The sequence below is a fragment of the Pan troglodytes genome, chromosome 8 (genome assembly GCF_028858775.2).
Source record: "Pan troglodytes isolate AG18354 chromosome 8, NHGRI_mPanTro3-v2.0_pri, whole genome shotgun sequence".
Classification (NCBI taxonomy): domain Eukaryota; kingdom Metazoa; phylum Chordata; class Mammalia; order Primates; family Hominidae; genus Pan; species Pan troglodytes.
In genome coordinates, this window is record NC_072406.2 from 18113636 (window position 1) to 18140884 (window position 27249).

Below are 27249 nucleotides of genomic sequence, written 5' to 3' on the forward strand. Positions count from 1 at the left end.
AGTGGCATCCATATCAGAAAAGGCTCCCTGAAACCATACAGTGCAGAGACAGGGAGAAAAGGGGACAGAGGAACAACACAAGCTCCGTGGCGCAGCTGCCCCCGGGGGTCCCTGGTGTATCACAGGCATTTGGATTAGGATGCACAGTACGTGGTGCATGAAGATTGTTGCCCAAAGGAATGAATGTCCATCTGGAAGAGGAGGGTTCTTACCCCGGCAGCTCCCCTGGGGAGCTTTCAAGAAATGCAAATGCCTGGGCCTCACCCTGGGAGACGCTGAATCAGGAAGCCAGAGGTAGGCTTTTTTTTTTGAGACAGAGTCGTGCTCTGTTACCCAGGCTGGAGTGCAGTGGCACGATCTCGGCTCACTGCAAGCTCCGCCTCCCGGGTTCAGGCCATTCTCCTGCCTCAGCCTCTCAAGTAGCTGGGACGACAGGCGCCCGCCACCACGCTCGGCTAATTTTTTGTGTTTTATAGTAGAGACGGGGTTTCACCATGTTAGCCAGGATGGTCTCAATCTCCTGACAAAGTGATCCACCCGCCTCGGCCTCCCAAAGTGCTGGGATTACAGGCATGAGCCACCACGCCTGGCCGTAGGCTCTTTATTTTTAAACAAAACCAATAAAAAGCTGAAGGAAACCAAAGTATTTCAGCCTAATATGGGTCTTTCTTTGACATATTTTGAGGTGGCTTTTCAGAGGGACTGCCAACAGAAACAGCCCTGGAAAGCTGGCTTTGGCATGGGAGAGTTGCATCTGGATAGAATCTGCCTCGATGCAGCCTGGCTTCCTCAGAGGTCCTCCCTTAGAGCTAGGGATGATTAACTGAGAGTCTGATACCTTTAAAGACCTGAAACCTTCACGTCTTCTCTCTGAGGGCTGCTCCCTATGAGGTTTCAGCTACACAACAAGACCACCTTTGCTAGGCAGGCTTCCTCTTCTCTCCCTCTCATAACTTATTTGCCCACCATAGCGTGTTTTGTGCCATGCTCTCCACTCTCATTCTTTTGGTTAACCTCAAGATACTACATAAACTTCTGAACCCAGTTGAGGGAGGGGTTGGGTTAATCACCCTGATTCTGTCCTTTGCACACTAATACCTTTGTTTGCCTGTTCTCTTATTAATCTGCCTTTTGCCAGTTAATTTTCCAGTAATACTTTTTCAGAGGCAAAGGGGATGGTTTCCCTCGGTCCCTACAAAACCAACAAACACAAAAATGTGTGCTATTTTGACCTGTTGCCAGGGTTTCAACCTTGCATTAGAGTTTCAGTAAACCTGTTTTTTCTTTTCTAGGATTCTTAGTCCCTGTACTTGTGCTAACTTCAAGTTCCTTCGGTGGATTTTAGTTCATCTCAGCTGTGCTGAAGGAGAAACAAGGCCACACAGTCTTGTCACCTTTGCTCTGGGTGTGAGGACAGCATGGAGATCATCAGGTCAACGCAAGTAAGATGAGGACTTGGGCCAGGAAGCAGAGAGAATGCTGGGCCGCTGTCCTTTTCTTCATGGGAGGGTGTTTAGAGAACATTCTCTGGTGACAAGGACTCTCTTCTTGCCCAAACCCTAGTCAGGCTCCTCTGGGCTCCTTTTTCAGTGAGGCCCCATTTTGGGGTGTGTCCCAAGACCCCAGTTTTAGCAAGAATCCTGTTACCTCAATTCAGCCAGAATCCCCCACCCTTGATGTCTATCAATCACCCTCAGCCTCAATATCTGGCCAGGTTCTTTGTCCCTCACCATCCCCAAGGAATTTGTGGCCACCCTGAGCTGCCTTCTACAGGAATCCTGTTAGGTTGGTTGAGTCAGAATGCCCCTTACCCTGGGCACTTTGTCCTAGTGATCCTCCATCCCCTGCCCCCACCCTGCTTCTTGGCTTTCCTTTAGTTGCACACTCCTGTTTTCAATAGTCATGCCCAGAATTTTAGCCAAGAAAAATTAGAATTCGGACCAAACTGTAGAAAATAATAAAAATTTTAAAACATTAGGCAAGACTAGAACCTAACAACAGGTGTACTATAGTTTTTGAAACATAATTTTTTTCTCTCTCCAATTTCCCATTTTTACTAAAGACAAATCATGGTAGGACTGATTTGCTTTATTATACTTGGCCTGATTATTTGTATACAGTACAGCAAGAATAATTATTTTTTTTACATAGGCTTTTAAATTGGCTTTGATGGAACTTTGTTCCACAGAAGGAATCTCAGATAATATTTTTTTGAAGTAAAACCCAGCCATGGATTTGTACCATCAAACACCTATGCGTGGGTGAATTTCTCTCCTCTTGAGATCCCAAGATAAACTTGGGGCTCCTGGACCTGTCAGAAAGTTACATTTTTTACTTACCACAGATCAGGAACCCTGTACAGGCACTGCGTAGACAAAGTATGAGGCCAGTTTTCCCAAGGGGCTTTTATTTTGTCAAGTCAAGTTTGATTCCTGAAAGAAAGCACAGCGTTCCAGTCAAAGCCTTGGTAAAATAACCAGTTTCTCCAATTGTGTCCTGTTTCAAATAAAAACATATTCTTATTGCACTTATGCAAATAACTGTATTGCCATAAGTTAAGAATACTAATAAATAGTTTCCAAATTCTGGAGAAATCAGGTAGAGAGAAAGAAATAAGCTCCAAATTTTGTTCACGGGAGTATACTAAATTGTTAAAAGCTACCAATAGCTCAAAAGAAAAGCTTCCTTGACTCTGAAAAATACAGAACAAAGGATCAGCAATGTTTTAAGCAAAAAGTCAAAAACATTACTTCAGTCTTCTATTAGTTCAGTTCATGCAGCTAATTCCTGCTCTGCTTGATATTCATGAATATTTCAGCTCTCCATGAGTTTTCAAAGTTTTTCCTCTATTCTGATGTCACAGTCTTCAAAGTTATCAGAAACCTGCATTCAAGAGCACCTGTTAGAGTATTATAGTTCTATAAACCACCTTCTAAAGAGGAGCAAAACAAGAAACAATTGTCTGTGGATGACAAAAAGTTTTAGAGCAGCCATAGTCAAAAACACAATTGACAGGGAAATTTGTTACCTCTGTGGCACACAATAATTTAACATGACAATGATTATTACTGATAATGTATACTAAGTTATATCAGAGTTATATGAGTTTCCCATAATTTTGGAACACATGCCAATTACATATTTATACAAATACAGCCCAAAGATAACCAAACACCATTTCATGTTTGACAATACTTCCTGTATAATTTTTACACCAAGTGAGCCAAATTTCATTTTTAGATTTTAGGGAACCTAATATCTTAAAGGATTAATTAGGTCTGAAAAAGAAATAATTTATAATTTGATTTGGAAAGTTTGTCAAATATCAATGGTTTAAAACACTTGATATCACAGGTCATTGTAAAATAAGTCATTCATTTAACCAAAGTGATAACACAAGGATTCCAAAAAAAGGCAAAAACCTTTTTTCTTTGAGAGAGAAGACTTAATTTTCCAAACTATAAGCCCTAATAAAAACAGTGTGATACCAATTAAATCTGTTTTTCAAAATTTTATTAACAATTTATGAACTTTTAATCTTAAGCCTTTTATAACCTTTATAACCTTTATTAAGGAGTCACTTAATGCTTCACTAAAACCTTGTTAATCTGTCACAGGGGCCATATTCTTGTCTTGCATCAGTGTGCCTTTGACATTAATGATTAATTTACAGAGAAATTGAACTTATTTTGTCTCTCAAAATTGGCCCTTTCAATCTCACACACCCACCTCTTCCACAATAGTCCTGGGGACTTGAGGAGTTGAATAGCTTTTATTTCTGGCCCTATGTCTCAGGAATGCAATTTATTTTGATTGGCATCTTCTACTGGGCCTGAAGATGAGGCTTTAATTGTTGTCAGTGTTTAAGATGTAGCAGGACTTGGTGTCCTTTATAGATCCAGGAGTCAAAGCCCTGTAACTCAATGTCACAAGGACTTTAAAAGCACATACAGAAAGATATATAGATGTAATAACCTTACTTTTTAAAAAATTTGTTCTAATCTCAGTTTTTTTTACATTCTAAGCAAACCAAAACTTAATGATAATGGCATAGGAATTCTCTCAATAAACTGTAAAATCTCTTAGGCCAGTTACCAAAAGGCAAAAGAAAAGACTTTCTGCACTGCACAGAATATTATGTTGGAAGAAAAAATCTCCTTTAGACTTTGAAGAAAAATTGTTGAGTAGACTCCAGAGGACATGAAAGCCATTGATGTCCTCAACAGAAATTTCCGATATGCTAAGTTACAATTGTAAGTGATGCCTGCAGATTCTTTCACAGGCTGTTTCTGTAGTATGCAGACAAACAGAGGAATAAATCTTCCCTAAATCAGAGGGACAGGCCTAATTTCAGGAATAGGCATGAAACAGGAGCTTCCCTGTAGCCCTCAGACCAGAGGTTTCCTCCAGGGCTCAATCTCTGACCCAACAGGAATATGAGTTCCTAACTGAAACTGCCAATGTTTGCACCATTGTGAATCCACTTCTTTGATGCCCTCACTAATTATTAAAATAACATGCAAATTATAGAAAATTTAGAAAATACAAGGGAAAAGAGAATGTCACTGACAGTTTCTACAGGGTCAATGAAGGGGGTCGAATGCAGAAGTAAAGACAAAGACGAAAAGACCTATTTTGAAAGAGGGGGTCAGGGGCTCCTTGCTTCTAGAGAGCAAAGGCAGCCCTGAGTTTCTACAGTCTTTCATATTTGTTAGGTAGAAAGAGCAGGGAGGGAGAGCTAATGGTTGGTCCACTGCTTGATTTATCACAGGTCCACATAATTGCTTTCTTTGTACAACAGGCTTCAGATGTTCCTATAGATAATCACAAGGAACACTGTGCATGAGGCCTGACTGCCCTCAGCACCCCTTCTGGTGGCAGACACAGTTATCAGTTTTCCAACATCCTGCTTTCATAAGAACAGTTTTCTGTTTGCTCATATAGCCTCCAGTGGTATACTGAGTTGGTCACAACTCTCATTCTTTCAGCCTGTAACAAGAGAACAAAAATAAGCTGTAATATTCCCATTGAAAAATATTTAATGTGTATCCACCTACATGATTTTCCTATACAAATGTGTATGTTTGGAGTTTTTAGGACTTTTAAAAAATTATTTTTTTAACTTTTATGTTCAGGGATACATGTGCAGGTTTGTTATATAGGTATGCTTATTACCTGGGTGACTAAATAATTTGTACATCTCCTGCCATGACATGAAATTTACTCATGAAACAAACCTGCACATATACCCCTGAACTTAAAATAAAAGTTGGAAAGAAAAAGATGAAAAAGAATGGTTCAAATATGATGAAATACATGAATCTACAAATACAAGAAACTTGAAGATCTGCAGAGAGAATACACTGAAAAAGACCCAGACCCACATACATTATAATCAAACTCTCAAAAGCCAAAGACAAGGAGATCATTTGAAAAGCCGCAAGAGAAACATAACTCATGAGGTACAAGGAATTCTGGATGAAGTTATCAGGAGATTTCTTATCAGACACCTTGGAGGGCATATGAGATTATATATATTTTTTAATTGGTAAAAGAAAAAAGAAAACTTGCGAACCAAGAATTCTGTATCTGACAAAAATGACCTTCAGAAATTGGGAAGTTATAAAGACAATGTGATATAAACAAAAGCTGACAGAGCTCATTGCCACTAGAACTACTCTACACGAAAAGCTTAAGGGAGTAATTCACTATGAAATAAAAGAATGTTAGATTAGATGGTTATGTAAAGTCATATCAAGTATAAAGACCTCTCATCAAGGTAAATATGGGACAAAATACAAAAACATGTATTTTTGAAAGTTTTGTTTATACTAGCTTTCTGTTCAAGTTTTAAAATTTGGCTGAGTGCAGTGGCTCATGCCTGTAATTCCAGCACTTTGGGAGGCCAAGGCAGGTGTATCATGAGGTCAGGAGATCAAGACCGTCCTGGCTAACATGGTGAAACCCCATCTCTACTAAAAAGTACAAAAAATTAGCCAGGCATGGTGGTAGGCGCCTGTAGTCCCAGCTACTCGGGAGGCTGAGGCAGGAGAAGGGCATGAGCCTGGGAGGCGGAGCTTGTAGTGAGCCAAGATTGTGCCACTGCACACCAGCCTGGGTGACAGAGCAAGACTCCGTCTCAAAAAAAAAAAAAAAAAAATTTAAAATTCAAATGTGTACAAATAACTATAAATCTATGTTAACATGTACACAATGTATGAGGTTGTAATTAGTGACATCAGTAATGTGAAGTTGAGAGAAACACAGATGTGGAAAAGGGGAATTTATGTACAGAATTAAATGTGTATTGATTTCAAAGGAGATTTTATAACTCTAGGATGTTTTATGTCATTTTCATGGTAACCACAAAGAAAACAATTATAGAATATACACAAGTGAAAATGAGAGGGAAATCCAAGTGTCCCTAAAAATCAATCAGTGACACACACAAAAAATGTTAGTAATGGAGGATATGAAGAACAAAATGCTATAGACATACAGGAAAAGAAAAATATTAAAATGCAAAATTAAGTTGCTGTCACTAATTATAGTTATCTGTCATTTAATGATAAGAATACATTCTGAGAAATGCATTTTTAGGCAATTCAAGCATCATGTGAACACCATAGAGTGAACTTACATGAATCTAAATGGTATATTCTACTATAGGCTTTCTGGTCTAGACCATTGCCTGTAGGCTATAAACAGTAGAGTGCAGCATGTTCCTCTACTGAATACTATAAGGCAATTGTAACACAATGGTATTTGTGTACATAAACATATAAAAGGAGCAGTAATAGGTTTTGTAATCTTATAAATCCACTGTTGTATATATGGTCAATCATTGACCAAAATGTTGTTACGCAGCACATGAATGTACTTTAAATGTAAATGGATTAAACCCCCACACCAAAAGGCAGATCAATTTGCAAAATGGATTAAAAGAAACAAGATCCAACTATATACTCAGCACTAGAAACTCAGTTTGCATCTATAGATGTGACTAGTATGAAAGTGAAAGACAGAAACAGATATTCTATAAAAACAGTGACAAAAAAGAGCTGTGGTGGCTATACTAGGACCAGGAAAAATAAAATTTAGTCAAAAACTGTGATAAGATATAGACAACATATTATATACAAGCATATCTCAGAGCTATTGCAAGTTCAATTCTAGACTACTGCAATGCAGCAAATATGACAATAAAATGAGTCACACAAATATTTAGATTTCCCAGTACATATAAAGTTATGTTTACACTATACTGTCATATATTTAGTGTGCAATAGCATTACAGCTAAAGAAAAAAATATGCATGCATTTGTTAAAAATATTTTATTTCTGAGAAATGCCAATAGTCATCTGAACCTTCAGCAGGTCATAATCTTGTTGATAGTGGAGGTTTTAGATATGATGTCGATGCCTCCTGACTGACCAGGGTGGTAGTTACTAACGGGTGAGGTGGCTGTGGTCATTTATTTAAAATAAAATAAAATAAAATAAAGTTTGCTGCATTGATTGAGTCTTTCATGCGAGATTTCCTCTTTCATTTACACACACACACACACACAAACACACACACACACACTATATGTTTTGTTTCTTGGGACAACCCTGACTAATATAGATTTTGGTATCTGGAGTGGTTCTAGAGGAATAGAATTTTGAGTTTCCTGAATTGGTTTTGGGGTTTCTGGCATTGTCAGTCTAATCAGATTAGACTTGAAAATGCGAAGGACTTTATTTCCAATAATGAAGAGAGCACTGATAGTCCATGATATGAAGTATTTATAGAGTGCACAAAACATCTGCATTGATACTCTACTTAACAACTTAAAAGAGGCAAAAAAAATAGTGACTCTGTATGTGATACTTTCAAACATTTGTGGAAAACTAAGAATAGAATGATGTTGGTTAGTTGCACCTCATATTGCTGGAAAGAGGAAGAAAAGAAAAGGATGAGCTCAGGAATTCAAAATCCTGGATTAAGCACACATGACCTAAGAGCTTCTAGGTGTGCCCTGAGTGAGAATCCTATGTCTTACAGCCACAGGGCTGAAATTGCTGAAAATCAAATGCAAGTGACACCAAAAGCACAGTCAACAGAGGAAAACATAGATGAATGAGACTTCATAAATTAAAACATTTTTGCATCAAAAGAGAGTAAGCATCAGAAAGCAACCTATAGAATGGGATAAAAATATTTAGTTGCAAGTCATATTTCTGATGAAGCTGAATACCATGAAATTTCCTGGCAGATGCCCAGCACTCTCAACTTCATCCCAAGCTGCCTTTACTCAGCTGCCAAGACACTTCTTGGTGTCTTCAGACTTCTGTGTGAAGTTTCTCCAGAGTTAAACCCTGCATGTACCCCTAACTTGATGTAAAATTTGGATTACGATATCTTCTGATTGTACACAGATCAGACTTCCTGTTCTATCATGATTTCCCTTCTCTCCTGAATTCAGAATATTTTCTGACAGTCTTTGGATTTATACTTTGATCTAATCCTGGTGACTCCCAACTAGACTAATTGGAAATGCTACAACTGGTGAAAATTTTGTTTCCAATGTCCTTGTTATAGGAACAGAACTATGTTGCTTCATTCACATCACGCCAAGCAATTCAGTATATTCTCTCAACGATATTCAAAAGTAAACTCTGTTTCTCTTCTCTGTGTGTGTGTGTGTGGATTGGTTTGGTTTTATGAGAAGGAGTCGTCCAGGCTGGAGTGCAGCGGTGCCATCATAGCTTACGTAGTCTCAGCCACCTGGATTCAGGCGATCCTTCCACCTCAGCCTCCCTATTAGCTGGAACCACAGGCGCATGCCACCTCGCCCGACTAATTATTTTATTATTTGTAGAGACAACGTCTGTGGCCCAGGCTGGATGTGTGTTTTAAGACTAAAATCTTTTAGACACCACCAAAATAAAACAACTCTGAAGTGCCTGTGACACAGGATAATCCCTAGGATCATGTGAAGGTGGACAAAGTACCCTGGTTACTTCCCTCTCTCTCCACATCCGTTTCCTCCCTTCTGTATTTTGGGGATACTATCCACTCCTCTTTCGTGCTATTGTGCTCCAGGAGAAATAAAAACATGGGACAGAATAAATCTTTCTGGGTTCACACTAACAGCCTCTCAGGGTTGGAGGGGAGCTTGAAGGCCAAATTAAACCAAGTAATTGGGGAAAGTATCAGACAGCAACAGGAATAAAATGTGAAGTCCATGGATAAACACCTTTATTATGCAAGGAGTTTATTCTAATCTATAAGAAAATGTCTGGTTCTCAAAAACAGAATTCAACAGACTTTTCCTCTGGCAAACCTGCATTTCAAACATCACTGGGAATTCATCCAGTTGTCTTCAATGAGAATCATTTCAACATGCCCTGCAGCAAATAACTCCAATGTTGGTGCTTTGATAGTTAGAAAACTCCTCTATATGGTGCACATAATTTTCAATCCACAAATTAAGATGAGTAAGAAGAAAGAAAAGTTACCTGTTTTCTTGAAATTAAACTTCTTTAGGCTGTTGCAACCTTGATCCTCCTTGTCAAATGCCAGCTGAGGATCTGATGGCCTCACAAATGGACCCAAGGTCTTGGGTGGTCCCTCCGGGTGTCCTGCTCTGTTTCCGTGGAGACACTCATGGCTCCCAGAGCTTAGCCCCATTCAGGCCCAGCTGCTTTGCCTTCCGTGAACATCACTCCAGCTCCAGAGGGAAAAGGGATGGTTTCCACCTTCAGATATCAAAGTCTAAATAGGGATATGGGAGAGCAACAAATGAAAAAGGCTTAACATAATGGCCTGTAAAAGTAAAGAAGGATGGTCGCTGGGTGGTAACTGTGCTAGGAGACAAAACTCCACCATCCAGAGACATTTTTCTTCCTCTCCAGGCTATGGAGATTTTCTCTCAGACAGTGTCTGGAAGATCCCACAACATGACACAAAAATATTGGCATTCACAACAGAAACCAATCAAGGACTCTTGCTCAACTGCACTGAAAGTTAGAGTAACTTATCCTATGTGGTCACAAACTTTGGAAGTTGTCTCTTAACACAGCTGTGCTTGTCATCTCTAAAGCACTCTGCTTGGTCCTCCCAGACCAAGATAAACTCTAACCTCACAGAGAGCGGCTTAAAGTTGACAGTAGGCTCAGTACATCTGAGCAAGGCAACCCTGTACTCACTGTCCAATAAACTTCATATTTCTTCTGGCTATCTCAAGGGAAATTATAGTGGTGATAATAGCAATGACACCAACACTACTAGCTAAGATTTTGAGTTTCTATTCTGTATCAGGCAAGACTATCAGGGAATCCTCTCAAATACCCTATAAAGTAGATTTAACTTGTAACTTATTTTACAGAAAAGGGAACAAAAAGGGTTACTTACTTGTCCAAGGTGATTTGAAGAAGAAACTGTGTCCTGAATATGAACTCTCAGTGAGTGAAGATTCCTAAAGATTTTTTTAGATCCATGCCTTTTCTGCATTATTTGTCATTTTAATATCACTCAATACTATAGCCAACCCCTAGAATCTACTGGAGCCATGCTGTCAGGATGACTCAGCAGTTTTCACACATTCTGGCCACTCTTGTATAGGTACAAAATGCAGGGTGCATTGTAAAGAGAAAATTATTAACTTGGATGGTTGTTTGGATTAGAGTACAGGCAGGTGCAAAAAAAGTAACTCAAATTGGTTTAAAATCCACAAAAATGTGTTAGTCCCATAACAAGAAGTCCAGAGTGAGGGTAAACTCTGGGTGTCATCCATGAGAGTGCAGAATTTCTCTCATCTTGTCCTTTTTCTTCTTCTGTGTATTGATGTCGTCCTCAGGCTGGGTGGAGACTCCACAGCAATTTCACACCTCACCTTGCAATGGGACAATATCCCCTTGAAGAAGAGAAGCAACCTCTCTTCAAAGGCTCCTTCTTAGAAGTGAGAGAAACTCTCCTAGAAGTCCCCAGCACAGTGCTTCTTATGTGGCGTTGGCTAAGGCTGGGTCACAACTCTTTATCCACAGTGACTCCTATGCCAACCACAATGAAATTAGCATGGCTGACCTAAACAAATTATTTAAAGTAAAACTGATGTTGGAAAGGCAATCATCTTGACTGCTAAAACCATAGTGAGAAAGTGCTTTTCTTTAAATTAGATGTTTCCAAACTTACTTATGTAGAATAAGTGGAGTCTGATCAATTTCAATTTAGTATACTATTTAGCCTAATTTTCATACGTAAACTTCTATGGGTATTGAAAGAATGCAAAGAGGAAAGAAGAGAGACCTAATGACAACTCTTGATGAATCAAGAACTTGATAAATCAAGGTATAGTAGAAACTGCAGAGTTAAGAGACTTGATTAATATAAGATGTGTCCAACTGAAGGTTTCATAGATGAAGCATGTTTAAGTACTAAACATGGGATCCATTGCCTGAAGTATAATCTAGACATGAGTAGAAATTCTGAAGAGTTGAGAATGTTGGCAAACTGAAAAGCTTGAGTTTTCCATATGAACAACGAAAGACAATGTCAACAGATCCTGAGAATAAATTTTAGAATAAAATAATGAAGGGCATGTATCCAGAAGGAGGAAATACAATAGGGTCAAGATTATATCAGCTTTAAAGAAACAGGTATTTATTCATGTGGTTTTCCTCTTGATATCTGAGATAAAAGTCTAGAGTTTCAGGATCCAGTGGCTGGACACAGAATTCTTTCTATTACAAAAATTAGAAAACTAAAGTTTAGTTGCTCTAAATTTACTTACAAAACTAGTGTAGTAGGCTCAATAATGGCCCCCAAAGACATACATGCCCTTATCTCTGGAACCTGAAAATATGTTACCTTAATGGCAAAAAGGGCTTTCTTTTTTGTAATTTGTTCTTTTTAATTGAGTGTCATTAAAGAGTACTTTCTAAGCAGTTAAATGCACCAGGAGCTGTATTAACATAGGGCCACAGAGATGAGTAAGAGGAGACATTCACAGTCTCATGAGGCAGATCACAGATTATACCTAAGGCCTGTGAGTATAGAAAGGTTGCTTTCACATTTTTCTCATTGAAAATGTCTTTTCTTGGAAGCCCGGTATGGTTTTACAAAAAGAAGGGGGACCTTTCAGATGTGTTTTGGAGACTGAGTATTTTCCTAACTAAAATGATATTTCTCCCTGTTTCTAAACTCCCCTCCAAACTTGGCTCTGTTTGATTAGTCTTCTTTCTCCTCAACCCTGAGATCCTGCCACAGTTGATCCAATGGAACGTCATGTTTGTGAATAAACTATAGTGAAGTTATGTTGGGTTCCTTAGAAGTGGGCTTCAGATGGACGAAGATGACACTGGAGTAAGAGTCTTGCCTCGAAGATCCAGAGAAATTCCAGAGGATCTTAACTTGGTGGAGGCCACTGGGGACACCTCAGTCACTAGCACTGAGGGTCTATTAATTTCATAATTCATTTGTCATTCAGCTTAGTGAGATTATATAGCTGAGGAAATGGGAGTTGTGAAGGTAAAGAAAGCCAAGGAAGACAAAAATTTGGAAGAAATAGTTGGTGTCTCGGAAAAGGAATGCCACAGTAAGGAGAAATGTCACTGGACACTTAGGGGAGGCCATGGAAGCAGGGCCCACTGTGACTTCCCTAGGACGTATGCACATTTGCTTTCATGGACCAATGCTCTATACAAATATTAAAATTAAGTCTTACATTGCCTTGGTATAGACATGAATATAGACGAGGCTGGATTCATTATTACATATTCATCATTGTTGTATTCTCTTTTTCTTCTGACTTTAAAATAAATTAAAGCTAGAACATTATCATGGGCTCCTGTAAGTATTATGGGTCATAGACACCGTGCCTTCTATTCTAATAGGCAGTGGCCCTGAGTGCAGGACCAGGCACAGGTAGTAAGGGCATTAAAGAAGTGCATTCATGGCCGGGCACAGTGGCTCACGCCTGTAATTCCAGCACTTTGGGAGGCCGAGGCGGGCAGATCACGAGGTCAGGAGTTCGAGACCAGACTGACCAACATGGTGAAACCCTGTCTCTACTAAAAATACAAAAATTAGCTGGGCATGGTGGCAAACGCCTATAATCCCAGCTGCTCAGGAGGCTGAGGCAGGAGAATTGCTTGAACCCGGGAGGCAGAGGTTGCGGTGAGCCGAGATCATGTCACTGCACTCCAGCCTAGGCAATAGAGCAAGACTTTGTCTCAGACAAAAAAAAAAAAAATTGAAGAAGTGCATTCACAATGGTGCAGATGTCAGCAGTTTCACTTACTGACTCACATTCCTGTTGGGTCACAGATTGAGCCACATGAGGACTATAGGGAAGTTCCTGTTTCATACCTATTCCTGAAATCTGGCCTGCCTTCCTGATTTAGGGAACATGTGTTCCTCTGTTTGCCTGCATATTACAGAAAACAGCCTGTGAAAGAATCTTCAAGCATGACTTACAATTGTAACTTAGCATATCAGAAATTTCTGTTGAGGCCATCAGTGGCTTTCATGTCCTCTGGAGTCAACTCAAAGTCAAAAACCTGAAAGGAATAAAACACTCACATTAACCTTTCCCCAGGACAGCAGCTTCTTCCTGGGAATACAAGGCTTTCCGGGGGCAGAGGCAAGGATGGCAATATGTAAAGTTTCTGTCCTCATTGGCCTCTGGGTGAGACCTCTTCCCCCTGAGTTCTGCTACTTTTCCATCCCACCTCCCTCCTGCTCTGCTCCACTTCTCAAAAGAAAGACAACTTATCAATCTAAGACATTTCTAGAGAATTGCTTGAGACAGAAAAAATAAATTCTTTATCCTAAACAAAGGCAAATCTGGACAAAATACCTGCTTCCTTGACTTGATCACACTTGGTCAGGATTTTCCTTACTCACTTCCCCTGGAACTTGACCCAGTCTTTGACTGTGCAAGCCTTGGAACACAAGACAACCTTGCTCCAAGAATCTGTTGGCCTTAGAAAAGCATTTCTTGATCAATTGTTCCACCATACCACTTGCTCACTGCAGGCCCCCAAATACTATTTCCAGCTACTACTAAGTAGTACCAAATACTACTTCCTTACAAAACAAAACAAAAAAACAAACAAACAACAAAAAATCCTTTTTTGAATATATTTATCTTACTTAAGCCAAGAGTTGTTTTTTATTTGAAAACACATTGACACATAGTCCCCTGATGAAGAATCCCTTAAAGCAAAGAAAAAGATATGTGGTTTAAAAAAATTAAGTTCATTATTTCATGCAGAAGATGGAAAACTCAGAGCCCTATCTATCTATCTCTCGGTCCATCTATGATATACATATCTATCTAATGTGTGTGTCTCTCTCTCTACCTATATCTTTCCATTATCTACCTATCCACCCATACATTTACCCATCAGTGATTCATCTTAAAAATATACTCCAGAAATGACATGGTTGTCACAGGGATATGTATTAATATGTTCAGTTAAACTGAAAAATAAAATAAAATAAGATTTTTTCTGTATGGTAACAAGGTTTAGATTTGCCTATTTGATTTTTATATAACTTAAAAATTTTAATCTAGAGCTACAAAGTTGTGAAACAAATAAACAAATACATTAGAAAATATGCTTCAAATATCATCCTTTGTAATAACTAAACTCACGTTGATTTTTCTAGCTGCCATCTTTAAATGGAAAACAGCATACATAGTCTTTCAAAATTCTTTTAGAATTCAAAACAAAGTAAATAAAGACCACTGATTGATCTAATGGATTGGAGTGTATATGAGGAAGGCTTCAGGCAAAATCTTTACTCATTGATTTACTATTAATAATTTGGTCAGTCTATGAAATTATACCTAGCTTCCTACCAGACCGGGGCACTGCCAGGGGAAAGGTGATAAAAGATGACCCAGAAGGAGTCACAGCATTTAGGGTCTCACAGCCCAGAGAGCACACTGACATCTTAGCAAACAATGTTAAGTTAAAAGGGAAAAGACTCACTAACAGAACCATGCCAGGCACTATTGTGGTGAAAAATGTGCTAGAGTGTCCCAATGGTTATGTATGTATGATATGTAACAAAGCAGGTAATCCTATTTGAGTTTGATCATAAAATACAAATAGAGGTTTGTCAGATAGAGATGGTGAAGGAGAAAAATGAGGGTCCTTAAAGTTCCTTACCATGTAGAACTCCTGAAACTCATGAAAATGATGGAGTTGAAATTTGCTTAGTGTTACACAACTAGTGAGTGGCAAAGCCAGCCCTAGAGGTGATAAACTTTAGGACTGTGAATCCAGTGATCTCTTCGCACTTTTCCATCCTGCCCCCTCACTTAGCACACAGAGGAGAGAAGCACGGGCATGAATGACATATGGTGCATTCCCCCCTGGAAGAGAGATCACCCAGACCAGCGCCCATGGCTCACTTTGGAGCAACACCACTTGACCTGTACCTGGAAGTTCTCTTTGATTCTCTTCTCAGAGAAGCTCTTGGCCAGGACCACCACCCCCCGCTGCAGCTGGTAGCACAGGGCAACCTGGCCTGGGCTTCTATTGTATTTCTTGGCAATGGATTTCAAGGTTGGCTCCTCTAAGAGATATGGGCTATCTGGGTCCACCCTGGAGAAAAACAACAGATATGAAGAGTATAGATGAAAAATCTAGAGTGTGCTACCCTTTTGCCCAAAGCCCCAGACAATGAGAGAAGACACAATATAGTATGTTTCAGGGTGTCTCATAAATATTCATAGAGATTTATTCACAACTGTGGCAAACTGGAAACAACTAAACTGCCCATCAATAGGTGAATGGATAAACAACTTGTGGTGTACATGTCCATATAATGGAATATTTCCCAGCAGTAAAATGGAAAGAACAGACACTTGCGACTACAGGAATGAATGTCACAGACAGGTTGAGCAAAAGAAGCTACACCAAAGAATATATATGACTTCTTTACATAAAGTACTACAGCAGACAAAACTAATCTAAGACCAAAAACATTATGAACATAGTTGCCTAGAGGTGGGGAGGAATTGTCTCAGAAGGAACACCAATTAACATTTTTGGGAGAAAGTTTCCATATCATGACAATAATGTGGATTACAAAGTACATTCATTTATCAAAATTGTACAGCTAACGTATATGCATTACAGTCTATGTAAATTTCACCTTCAAATCACTTTGAAATTGTATTTGGAGTGGGGTTGGGAGAAGGCAGATATACAAATGAAACAGGAGGGAAGGAATGTTGGTGACATTGAAGCTCAGTGGTGTCACATGGGAATTCACTGCACCGTTTTGTTCACTGTTCTATGTTTGACTTGATCTACAATGAAATGCTAAAAGTTTCTTAATCAATAGAGTTGTGATATAGATTAACTCTTTGATACTCTTATTACCAGTTTGGGTCTCTGTGAGATGCCAGGGCACTGTAGGCAACTAGAACAATGTCCTTGGACTTGCAGAACTCCAGGAGTTTGCTCTGGTTGAGGTAAGGGTGACATTCCACCTGTAATTTTTCAAGACCAAAAGGTGTCAGAATACATGAGCAAATAACCACATGTAAATTTTAAAATGCTTTGAAGGAATATCTAGTACTATATTAATATATGTACTATGTATTTCATACTGGTCATTTTCCCCATGCACCTTCTGAAATGCCTTCAAATTCCATCAGTGGTCATACTAACATGATAACTTACTTATTCTTTTTTTATTAGTGCTTTAAAATGATTAAAATCTCTCGTGCCCAAATTATAGTCTCTAAATGACATTTCTACTCAGAGAAACCAAGATTTCTTAGAAAAATGGCTAATTCCAGTTCTGACTGGGGAAGCTACAAGTTCAGCCTAGAACAGCTTACATTCTAAATGGCAAAGAACATAAAGAAAATGAGGCAAGTCAAAGGACCAAGAAGCTCAATTGAAAAGGCTCCTGCTGGTCAAAATGATGGCAAGTTGAGCAACAAAAAGAATAGTAACTACAATGGTTGGGAAAAGGACATATTTGTTAAAATTCATGAGTTCAAATGATGTTAACCAATTGTGATCAAATCTTTAGCTCTAACTTTCAATTTACAGAAAGTACAAAAGGAACATGTTAAATTGTATCACTGGATCAACCAGTATATCCTATACTGAGGAAAACTTTACAGGAATAAAAGGCTTAAGTTTTCATTAGTAAATTGAAGGAAAGAAAGGGGCAGAGCGAGAATGAGGACTATGGAAGAAGAGAAGGAAGAGAAGGTAGAAAAGCAGGAGGAGAAGAAGGAAGAAGAGAAGAAAGAAGACAGAGGAGGGAGAAGAGGAAGAGGAGGAGGGAAGTGAAAAAAAAAGAAGAGAACAAACTTATTTATTAAAAGAGTGATTTGGCCGGGGTCAGTGGCTCACGCCTGTAATCCCAGAACATTGGGAGGCCGAGGCGGGCAGATCATGAGGTCAGGAGTTTGAGACCAGACTGACTGTCTCTACTAAAAATACAAAAATTAGCCAGGCATGGTGGTGCATGCCTATAATCCCAGCTACTCAGGAGGCTGAGACAGGAGAATAGCTTGAACCCAGGAGGTGGAGGTTGCAGTGAGCCAAGATCGTGCCACTGCAGTCCAGCCTGGGTGACAGAGCGAGACTCAGTCTCAAAAAAAAAAAAAAAAGAGTGATTTATGAGATATATCATCCAATTGCAATGTATGGGCCTTATTTCCACATCAATTTAAATGAATCAACTTTAAAAATATGATAAAATTATATTTTAGCACTCATGATATTTACTAATAAGAAATTATTGCTACGATTTCAAGTGGTATAAAAGTATTCTGGCAATGTTTATTTAAAGATTTAGAGATTTTCAAAATATTTTACAAAACATTTTCAGATACAATGATATCATGTCTGCTTCAAAATAATACAGAGGTAGAATTATCTATGTAACATGTTTGGTTGTGAGATAATTATTGCTTAAGTGTGATGATGGGTACATAAAAAGAAAATGATTATAACATGAGGGGATATTCAAAAAATTTATTGAAAATGTGCATTATGAAGAAACCATACATGGATTTCAAAAAAAAATGCTCCAAAATAAACTTGTACTAATTTGTTATGATGTGTCTGAACAGGATCTAGTTTGAGGCATTGAGAAAGATAAGACAACTCCCCTATCAGAAAAACATGAATTCAGCTAAATTGAAGTAAGAACAAAAATCAAATTTATTGTGAAGCATGGGTGGAAGAATGGTGAAATTATTGACTCTTTACACAAAATATATGGGCAAAATCCCCCAAAGAAATCAGAAGTTCACAAATGAATAATTCATTTGAAGAAGGAACGAGATGATGTTGAAGATGAAGCCCGCAACGGCATACCATTCACATCAATTTGCAGGAAAACAAAAATGTATCTTACTAGTGCCCTAATTAAAGAAGACCAATGATTAACAGCAGAAATTATAACCAACACCATAGATATCTCAACTGGTTCAGTTTACACTATAGTAACTGAAAATTTTAAGTTGAGTGAACTTTCCAATTCATGGGTGATGAAACTGTTGTGGCCAGATCAGCTACAGACAGGAGCAAAGCTTTTCAAGGAAATTTTAGGTAAGGGAGATCAAGATCCTGAAGCATCTTCAAAGAATTGTAAAATGAGGTGAAACATGGCTTTGCCAGTACAATCCTGAAGGCAAAGCAGAATCAAAGCAATCGCTACCAAGATGTGGAAATGATCCAGGCAAAGCAAAAGGAGATTAATCAAGAGAAAAGGTCATAGCAAATTTTCTGGGATGCTCAGGGCATTTTGCTTATTGACTCTCTGGAGGGCTAAAGAAGAATAACAACTGTTATGAGAAAATGAGCCAAAGTTTTAGTATGAACACACCCACAAAAAGCTTCACCAGAGATTATTTTTCACCATACCAATGCTCCTACTCGTTTTTTTCATCAAGCAGGGGCAATTTTGCAAGAATTTTGATAGAAAAATCATTAGTCATCCACCTTACAGTCCTGATTTGGCTCCTTCTGAGTTCTTTTTGTGTCTGGATCTTCAAGAATCTTTAACAGAGACTCTTTTTTTTACAGTTAATAATGTAAAAAATAAAAAGAATACATTGACATGATTAAATTACCAGGACTCTCAGTTATTTAGAGATGAACTAAATGGCTACTATTTGCTATTAGTTCACATACTTAGTTCATATACTTATAAGCATATACTTATGCTTTAAAAACTATATTGAATTTGGTAAAGCTTATTTTGAAAAATAGTTCATATATTTATAAACATCTTTTAATTCCATTTTTCCATGAACTTTTTGAACTCCTCATATTCTCTATATCTTTTTTAAAAAATTTACAAAAATAAAAACTTTTAAAAGTTATAAAAGAAATATTTTCATGTCAGATATAGCAAAAAATACAACAAGGTCACCTAGAATTTTACCAGAACCATGTAGCAACCTCTAATCATTTTGTGTGCTTAATTTTAGTCATTTTTATTATTCTTAAGATGTTAAATAATTTAAAATTAGTATATATACTGAATAGTACAGATTAACATATTTTATAAGAATCCTGATTTTGTTCGGTTATTTCTCCCTTCCTCCATATTCAGTTTCTGTGCCCCAGAAGAAGCCAGTTCACACTTTTGTGTCACAAACTTCCTTTCTCTTACATTAATTGGTTTATGAAAGGCACATTATGTTGTTCAAGCCAATGAAACATGAGGAAAAAATTGCTAGAAAACTTCTGTGACTATTATTCTTCTCTCTTTAGAAACAGCTCCAGAAAACCCTCTCTGCTGTGCTGAACATGAATGAGGAGACCTATAGCCCAATTGCCATGAGGAGCCATTCTGAAGCGATCAAACATGGAGCACAGACAAAATATATTCATTTCAAGAGAGTATCTTACAGCTTCTAGAGCAACCAAGACCCAAACTTTCTATAAGTAAATCAACTTTAAGCCTGTTTGAATTGAGTTTTCTGTTTCTTGTGGCTTAAAAGCATCCTGAAAAACAGAATAGTATATAATTCTCTGATATACTTTTGATATAATATTATAACATAAGCTTTCCCTTTTTGCTATTAGTCTTCATAATATCCTCTCAAAGATCTCTATGAAGCCATCAGAACTTTAATTAATTCCTCATTTGTGGATATTCAAAATTCTAATCATTTGGTTTTAGAAATTATATATATATGTTAATATATATTATATTACTATATAATATAGATGGGAGTTTTTAACACGTTTTGTCTACAAATATCCCTAGAAATATAAAACTAAGACAGAGTATACATTTTTGAACTGCTTTTTGTATAATTATCAAAATGGTCTACACAAAGCTTTAAACTTAACAATGTCATAAATCATGTTTGATATTTGGCTATATTGGATGTTTCTTTTAAAATCATATGTTTTGATTACGATTTATACGCCTCCTCTTTCTCACTCCTTTCCTCTGATCTGGCTTCAGTGCTTACCACTCTGGAGCAGGCCCTGCATGGCTTCCCATAACCTCCATGCCACTAAATCCAGCCACTTTTATCTTTCCCTATTGGAGTGTTTGCTCACAGCAGGACCTACCTATGTCTGACTCAAGCCACTTCAATGCTCTTTCTTTGGCTCCTGACACCACAGTCTCCTGGCTGTCTCCACCTGTCTGGCAGCTCCTGTTCAATCTCCTTGCCAGTGCCTCTCTGCCTCACCCTCTCCTGTGAACTTTCCTGCCTGTTCCTTTTCATTCCATGAACTTCCCCTAGGAGAGCTAATCCTTGTCTGTGAGTTGTTACCATCTATACAGCAATAATTTCAAACACTGTGTCTCCACCTCTACCCCCTGAGCCCCAGACCAAAGCGACCACCTCCCAACTCTGCCTCCGCTTGGCTGTCTCATAGGAACTTCACACCCATCCCCAAAGAACTGAAGTCAGGCTCTTCTACTCCACTCAAACTGTTTTTCTCTAGTATTTTCTCTTTCTATGAAAGGAACTGTCATCTACACGGGTGATATAAAGCCAGAAACTTGGAAGCATGATTAAGCAGGAAGTGTGTGAAGAGCAGAAAGTCAGAGAAGGCCCCGGTGGGCTAAGGGCTCACCTGGTTGCAGGTGGGCTTGTACTTGAGCCCTGGCTTGTTGAGGATGAGTTCCAGCAGTTTGTGACTGAAATTGGACACCCCGATGGACTTGGTTAAACCTGCATCTTTGCACTTCTCCAGGGCCTGGGGAGGAAGGAAATGGGTGGTAGACCTTTACTGTAGTTTGTCCATTTCATTTGTCACTGACTTTTTATAAACTGAAAATCTGATTTATGATATACTACGATTATAATGAATCAAACCGTTTTATCCCTTGAATAAATTAATTTTGAATGCCCTTTCTTGTTCTGCGTACATATTTGTCTCCTTAATTCTATTACATGCACACTGGGGACACCAAATAAACATAAAGCTGCTTTTCCATTTCCTCTTACCTATCCCACTCTCTTCTATGGTACCTATTTTGCTGTTAGGATGCAATAGTTAACAAACTACACCATAGTCAAGGGCAAAAGAAACTCTCAGCTTTTCCTCTAGTAAAGGGTTTGTTGCTACCTCTTTCTACAACGATAAAAATAAATGAACGGTATAGGTGTTGCAAGGGTAGGTTCACTGTCCTTCACCTTCCACCCTCCTGCTGAGTCAGGCCGCAGCTATTCCTCCTCTGTGATGTGTTTCTGTCCTGGGATAAAGCGCTGACTCCTTTTGTGCTTCTCTATGCTGACTCCTCTTTAGGGCTCATGTCCTCAACCTGATCTCAGGGGTAAAGCTGCTTCCATGTCTATGTAGAGCCATAGAAGTTAAAATTAAAAATGGACCGTAGGGGTTATCTCATTCCACTCCCTCACTTCAACGATGAGAACACGGAGGCGCAGAGAAGTTCCACGTCTGAAGTCAAACAACTGCTGGAGCAAAACCCCATCTCTTTTGACCCCCACTTCTGTGACTCCAACCTCACCACACAGTGCCACCTGGTGTCTGCAGCAGAACATACCTCCCATGTGTCACGAAGATCCACAGTATCAAAAATAATGTTTCCACTGGCATCCTTAGGCAGCAATTCCTCCCCAGGCTGGAACACAGAGGATAAAGAAGAAGGTTTTCTATGAGAATTCCCTTTCTGGCGCCTAAGGAGCTTAGCCACACCACTTTCAGAAGGCTGTGATTATTAATTTGAACATGCATGTGTGCATGTGTGTGGATGTATGTGCTTGTGTGTCTGCATGTGCAGACGTGTGCATGTGGGTGTGCATGTGTGTGTGCCTGTGTGCATATGTGTGTGTGCATGAGTGTATGTGTGTGGATATGGATATGTGTGGATGTGCATGTGCGTGTTTGGGGTGGGGGTTGGTAAGAGAAGACATGGGAAAAAAGAAAGATGAGAACAATCTGAGAGACTGTAGCAAAACACTTTTTCTCCAGTTACCTGCAGGCTCCTTCCTCCATACACCCCCACACTTCACTAAGAATGCCGTCCCTACAGTTGAAATTTATTTCATTTCTGAAGGACAGGCTGGTGTGGAAGACAGCGCTTACCATAACTATTGATCAGTGTGTTTAGCCCCAGTTTATGCTCACCCAACTTGGATAATGAGGACATCAGTTGTGCTCAGCCAATGTCCACTGTGATGAGAGGTTGGATCACTGAAGCCCAAAGGAGTCCAGTTGTGCCACATGTGCCATCCCGTGTACCTCTCTCTCCTGTGGGCTGAGGGTACATACGGGAGAGACCCTCACCATAAAGAGGTGGAGATTTCACATTGTATCTCTGTAGTCTGTAGTAACCTAATAGCTCAGAACCTACACTCAGGAACACAAGCACTAAGAAATGCAGGGCAATGCCCTCATGTCTCTAGCATAGAGGAAGTGAGATCATTGAACCTGCATCTCGCTTAAGGCTGGGGGATGAGCACAGACAGAAAATTGCAATGTCACTCGGCTGTGAAGGAGACTTGTGAATGATTTAGCAATTCTATGCAATTCACTCAAACCTACCTCTCTCGGAAAGGACCCAGGAAATCAAGCTGGAATGAGACAATGGAGGTGCTAGTAACAGTGATGAAACTGTTTGGGGCATAAGAAGGAAAAAACAAAAGCTGACCTTCATAGCCAACGGATTGTGGATAATGAAGAGATCGACATAGTCCAGTTGAAGTTTCTTCAGTGACCTTTCTAGGGCTGGGCGAACTAATTCTGGTCTAAAGAAAGTTGTCCAAAGCTGCAGTGAACAAAAGAAATAAAAAGTAGCTTATGATTTCACACACTTAGGGACCAAAATTAAACATAACAGAAATTGACACATGAGTAACAAAACACTGTGGTCTCAAACTAGAAGAACTGGGGCTACATTTGTGTTATTCAGGGTAAATTACATCCTTGATGAGATGCTGAGATTTACTTGAATGACTGCAATGTAAGAAAACTGTGAATAAAACTTAGATGGACCAGGAAAATCAACTTTAATGCATCAAGGGTTAATGGCATCGTCCTCTGAGAGCAGTCAAGAAATGTCAGGACACGGGGAATGGAATCTACTGTCCTGTATAATGAATTCCTCAAAACAATTCTGCTGAGAGATGCATTCTAAAAACAGGTTGTCGTCAGTGTAAACAGGCATAGGCTGTATCGCCAGTAACCAAAGCTTTATTTACATTGGAAGAAAGGTTTTCCACCCTAGGAAAATGTTATAACATTCAGGAAACTCAATGCTGAGTTGAAAAATAAAAAAGTATTTCCCAGTCTGGCTCCCTTTTCTGAATAACATCCCAACCTCACTTGATACGTCCTGAGAACAATTACTGAACAGTCAATGGAGTGGCCCCAGAATGCCTTGGGTAATCGTATAACAGTTACTTAAGTATTATCGATCTCATCTCATATATGAATAATACCTGCCGCTCAGAGACATTGAAGAACAGTGTCCCACCTTTCACACATCTCAGAGCAAAGCCTTTTCTATGTTTTCATAACATGCCTTCACAATATTAGGTAAGAAATACATTGTTCCTATGTTTTGATAATGTGCCTTCACAATATTAGGTAAATACATTGTTCTAACTGAGACCACATTGTTTTTCTAAATAATACATCTGAACTGACGGTGGCCTCTGGCCACTGCACACACAGAAATTTCACCTTAGTGGTGTAGAAAATGTCCTCTCTCTTCACAGGGCCGTCAGCAATCTTCTCTCGAATGGCCTTTCCGACCTCCTCCTCATTTTGGTAGAACGCCGCATCAATGTGACGGAAGCCTGCATCAATAGCCACTTCGGTGGCTTCACCAGCCTTGCTCTTGGGGGTCTATAAAACAGGAGTAAGAGGAGTCAATGATCTGCCTGACTCAGAGAAAATCCATGTATTTCCACAATGGCATTTTCTTTTTTTTTTTTTAATCTTTTACTTTGGGTTCAGGGGCACATGTGCAGGTTTGTTACATGTGTAAACTGTGTGTCACAGGGGTTTGGTGTACAGATTGTCACCTGGGTAATAAGCATAGTACCTAATAAATATTTTTTCTGATCCCCTCCCTCCACCATCCTCCAACCTCAAATAGGCCCCGATGTCTGTCGTTCCCCTCCCAGTATCCCTGTGTGTTGTTCAGCTCCCACATGTAAGTGAGAACGTGCAGTATTTGGTTTTCTGTTTCTGTGTTAATTTGATTAGGATAATGGCCTCAAATTTCATCCATGTTGCTGCAAAGGATGTGATCTAGTTCTTTTTTGTGGCTTCACAGTATTCCACGGTGTTTATGTACCACATTTTCTTTATCTGGTCTACCACGGACGGGCATTTAGGTTGAGCCCATGTCTCTGCTATCCAATAGCATCTTCATAGTCTGCTGGCCTCCTGCTCCCCTTTTGATCATTTGGGTTTCCATGATAGACTTGCACACTCCGAGGACAGCAACTAACCTCCTGTAAGCTTCTACTCCCAAATAAATTAGTGGAATGGGCTTCACCTTGGAGCATGGAAAAATCACATCTCATTCCATATGAATCAATTGTACAAGAATAACCAACGAGAAAACTTCTGATACTGGGAGAATTTTTCTAAGGCACTCAATAGGAAGGACAGGTCAATCGACACACACACACACACACACACACACACACACACAACATACATATACAGCTGACCCTTGAATAACACAGGTTTAAACTGCACATTCCCACTTATACATGAATTTTTTTCAATCAAAATTACAAAGTGTGCCTGCTTCTCCTGCCTCCCTTCCCCCTCCTTCACCTCTTCTGCCTCTGCCACCCCAGAGACAGCAACCCCAACCCTTCCTCTTCCTCCTTCTCCTCAGCCTACACAGTGTGAAGAAGACAAGGATGAAGACCTTTGTAATGATCTACTTCCACTTAATGAGTAGCAAATATATTGTCTCTTCCTTATGATTTTCTTAAGAGTTTCTTTTCTCTAGCTTACTTTTCTCTAGCTTACTGTATTATAAGAATACAGTATACCATACATATAACATGCAAAATAGGTGTTAATCAACTGTTTATGTTATTAGTAAGGGTTGCAGTCAATAGTGGGTCTGGTTTCACCCAGGACACTGACGTCACCTCACCAAGCTGGCGTTGCAATGTTAGGATGATAATATGTACACGCTCTGCCTCAAATTTCAAACAGTGGATAGTCTAATGACTACATCTGAGATTCTGCCCTAGCAAGCTTCCTAGAACAGTAGGACAAAAGACAGCACAACACACACGCAGGAAAAAAACTTCTCGTTCCTGCAGTGACTTAAGGTAAAAACACCAATTAGAGTATTAAGGAAGCTTCTTTTTCACTTAGGGCATTTGAAATGTCTGAATATTAAGCACATGCACGTATTACAATTTATTATGGTAAATGAGGGGGTTATGGGGAATTTTGTTCTATTCTCTATGGCACTTTTTTCTGTCTTTTCTAAGAGTAATAAACATTACATATAACATATGTAAGACACACATTATGCCTAACGGATGAAATGGATAATTATGTCATTGAAAACCTACTGACCCTTTCTGGCAGCTGTTATCTAGTGATATCTCATGACAGAGTTCTACCAAGATTGAGCCCATCCATTGGTCTCTCATTTTGGGGGCAATCCCTCCAAAGCAACCCCAAAGCTGCCCTTACGTTACCGTGACCAGAGTGTGACACTTCAAGTTCTCTGCCGTGAACTGAGTGGATGGCTGTATCTCAGTCCTTACTGTGATGTTGTGCCCCCTAAGTCTTCCCATCAAATTACCTAATGTTCTGAATCACAGTGGCTTCTTACGTGCCAAAAGATTTGGATGGTCGAAACTCCCTGGCAAATACTTCCAGCCCCAACAACCTCACAGCAAAGCTGCCAGCAAGTATTCATGTTGGTTTCCACTTCCCCCTAGGCCCTTGGCCCTTCACATTTCTAACCAGGAGTGGAGCGGCTCTGAGCAGGTGGAAGATGAGAGCAGCCTGAGCATGGGGTTTTTTTTTTAATGTAAGAAGTAGTGAGTACTTACCAAGGATGGTTGTTGAAGAATTAAATAAGATAATGCATGGAAAATACAATACATGAAACCATTTGATATATGTTAGGTCACAATAATAATAATAAAAAGAATTCTCCAAAAAATTAACCTCCAAACTCTCAGAGTCAACAGCTTATCATCCTCTTAGTGCAAAAAAATATAAGACCCTTCAGCCTTCTGGGGTCCACTTACATGATCAGGAGCATAAGTGCCAAATCCCAGCATCGGCATGACATGTCCATCATTCAGCCTCAAGGAATGGCTTTGCTTCAGATCCATCACCACCCACAGCCCAGCTAATCTGACTCCGCCTTTCCTTCCATTTCCTGACTGAGAGCCCAGTAGGAGACAAGGCTGCCACGTTCTTTATTTCCATCAATACAAGATGGGCAGGGCAGAGATTACAGCTGCCTATAATTTCAACATGAAGTTGAAATCAATCCATTGACTTTGTTCTGATTCTTCCATGTCTCTGCAGGCCTGTCTTACAGGAAAATCGTACAGAAAGATTTGCATGCTAGAGGAGTTTGAATTTTCTCTTCAGTGTTGTACACACTTGATTTCTAAGTTAAAAAATTTAAAATGCCAAAAGAAACTATCAACAGAGTAAATAGACAACCTACGAAATGAGAGATTTTTGCAAACCATGCATCTGACAAAGGTCTAATATCCAGCATCTATAAGGAACTTAAACAAATTTACACGAATGAAACAAACAACCCCAATA

At 39.2% G+C, this 27249-nt stretch overlaps 1 protein-coding gene across 1 annotated transcript; it reads right to left on the reverse strand.

Moving 5' to 3' along the window:
* Positions 1-13479: 13479 nt before the first annotated feature.
* LOC746545 (aldo-keto reductase family 1 member C15-like) lies at positions 13480-26768 on the reverse strand. Its single transcript, XM_001154113.5, has 8 exons — positions 26715-26768; positions 24154-24318; positions 23120-23236; positions 22013-22090; positions 21079-21201; positions 16387-16496; positions 15438-15603; positions 13480-13545 (listed from the first exon to the last, which is right to left on the reverse strand). Exons 1-8 carry the CDS (start codon positions 26751-26753, stop codon positions 13480-13482), a joined length of 864 nt encoding a protein of 287 aa, XP_001154113.5. The 5' UTR covers positions 26754-26768.
* Positions 26769-27249: the final 481 nt, after the last annotated feature.

Coding starts and splice junctions, on each gene's coding strand:
- LOC746545 (XM_001154113.5), bottom strand. CDS start 26,753: ATGCCGATGCTGGGATTTGGCACTTATGCTCCTGATCAT. Junction 24,319..26,714: donor GCACTTATGCTCCTGATCAT/GTAAGTGGACCC, acceptor CCTGTTTTATAG/ACCCCCAAGAGCAAGGCTGG. Junction 16,497..21,078: donor ACAAGCCCACCTGCAACCAG/GTGAGCCCTTAG, acceptor GAAAAATTACAG/GTGGAATGTCACCCTTACCT.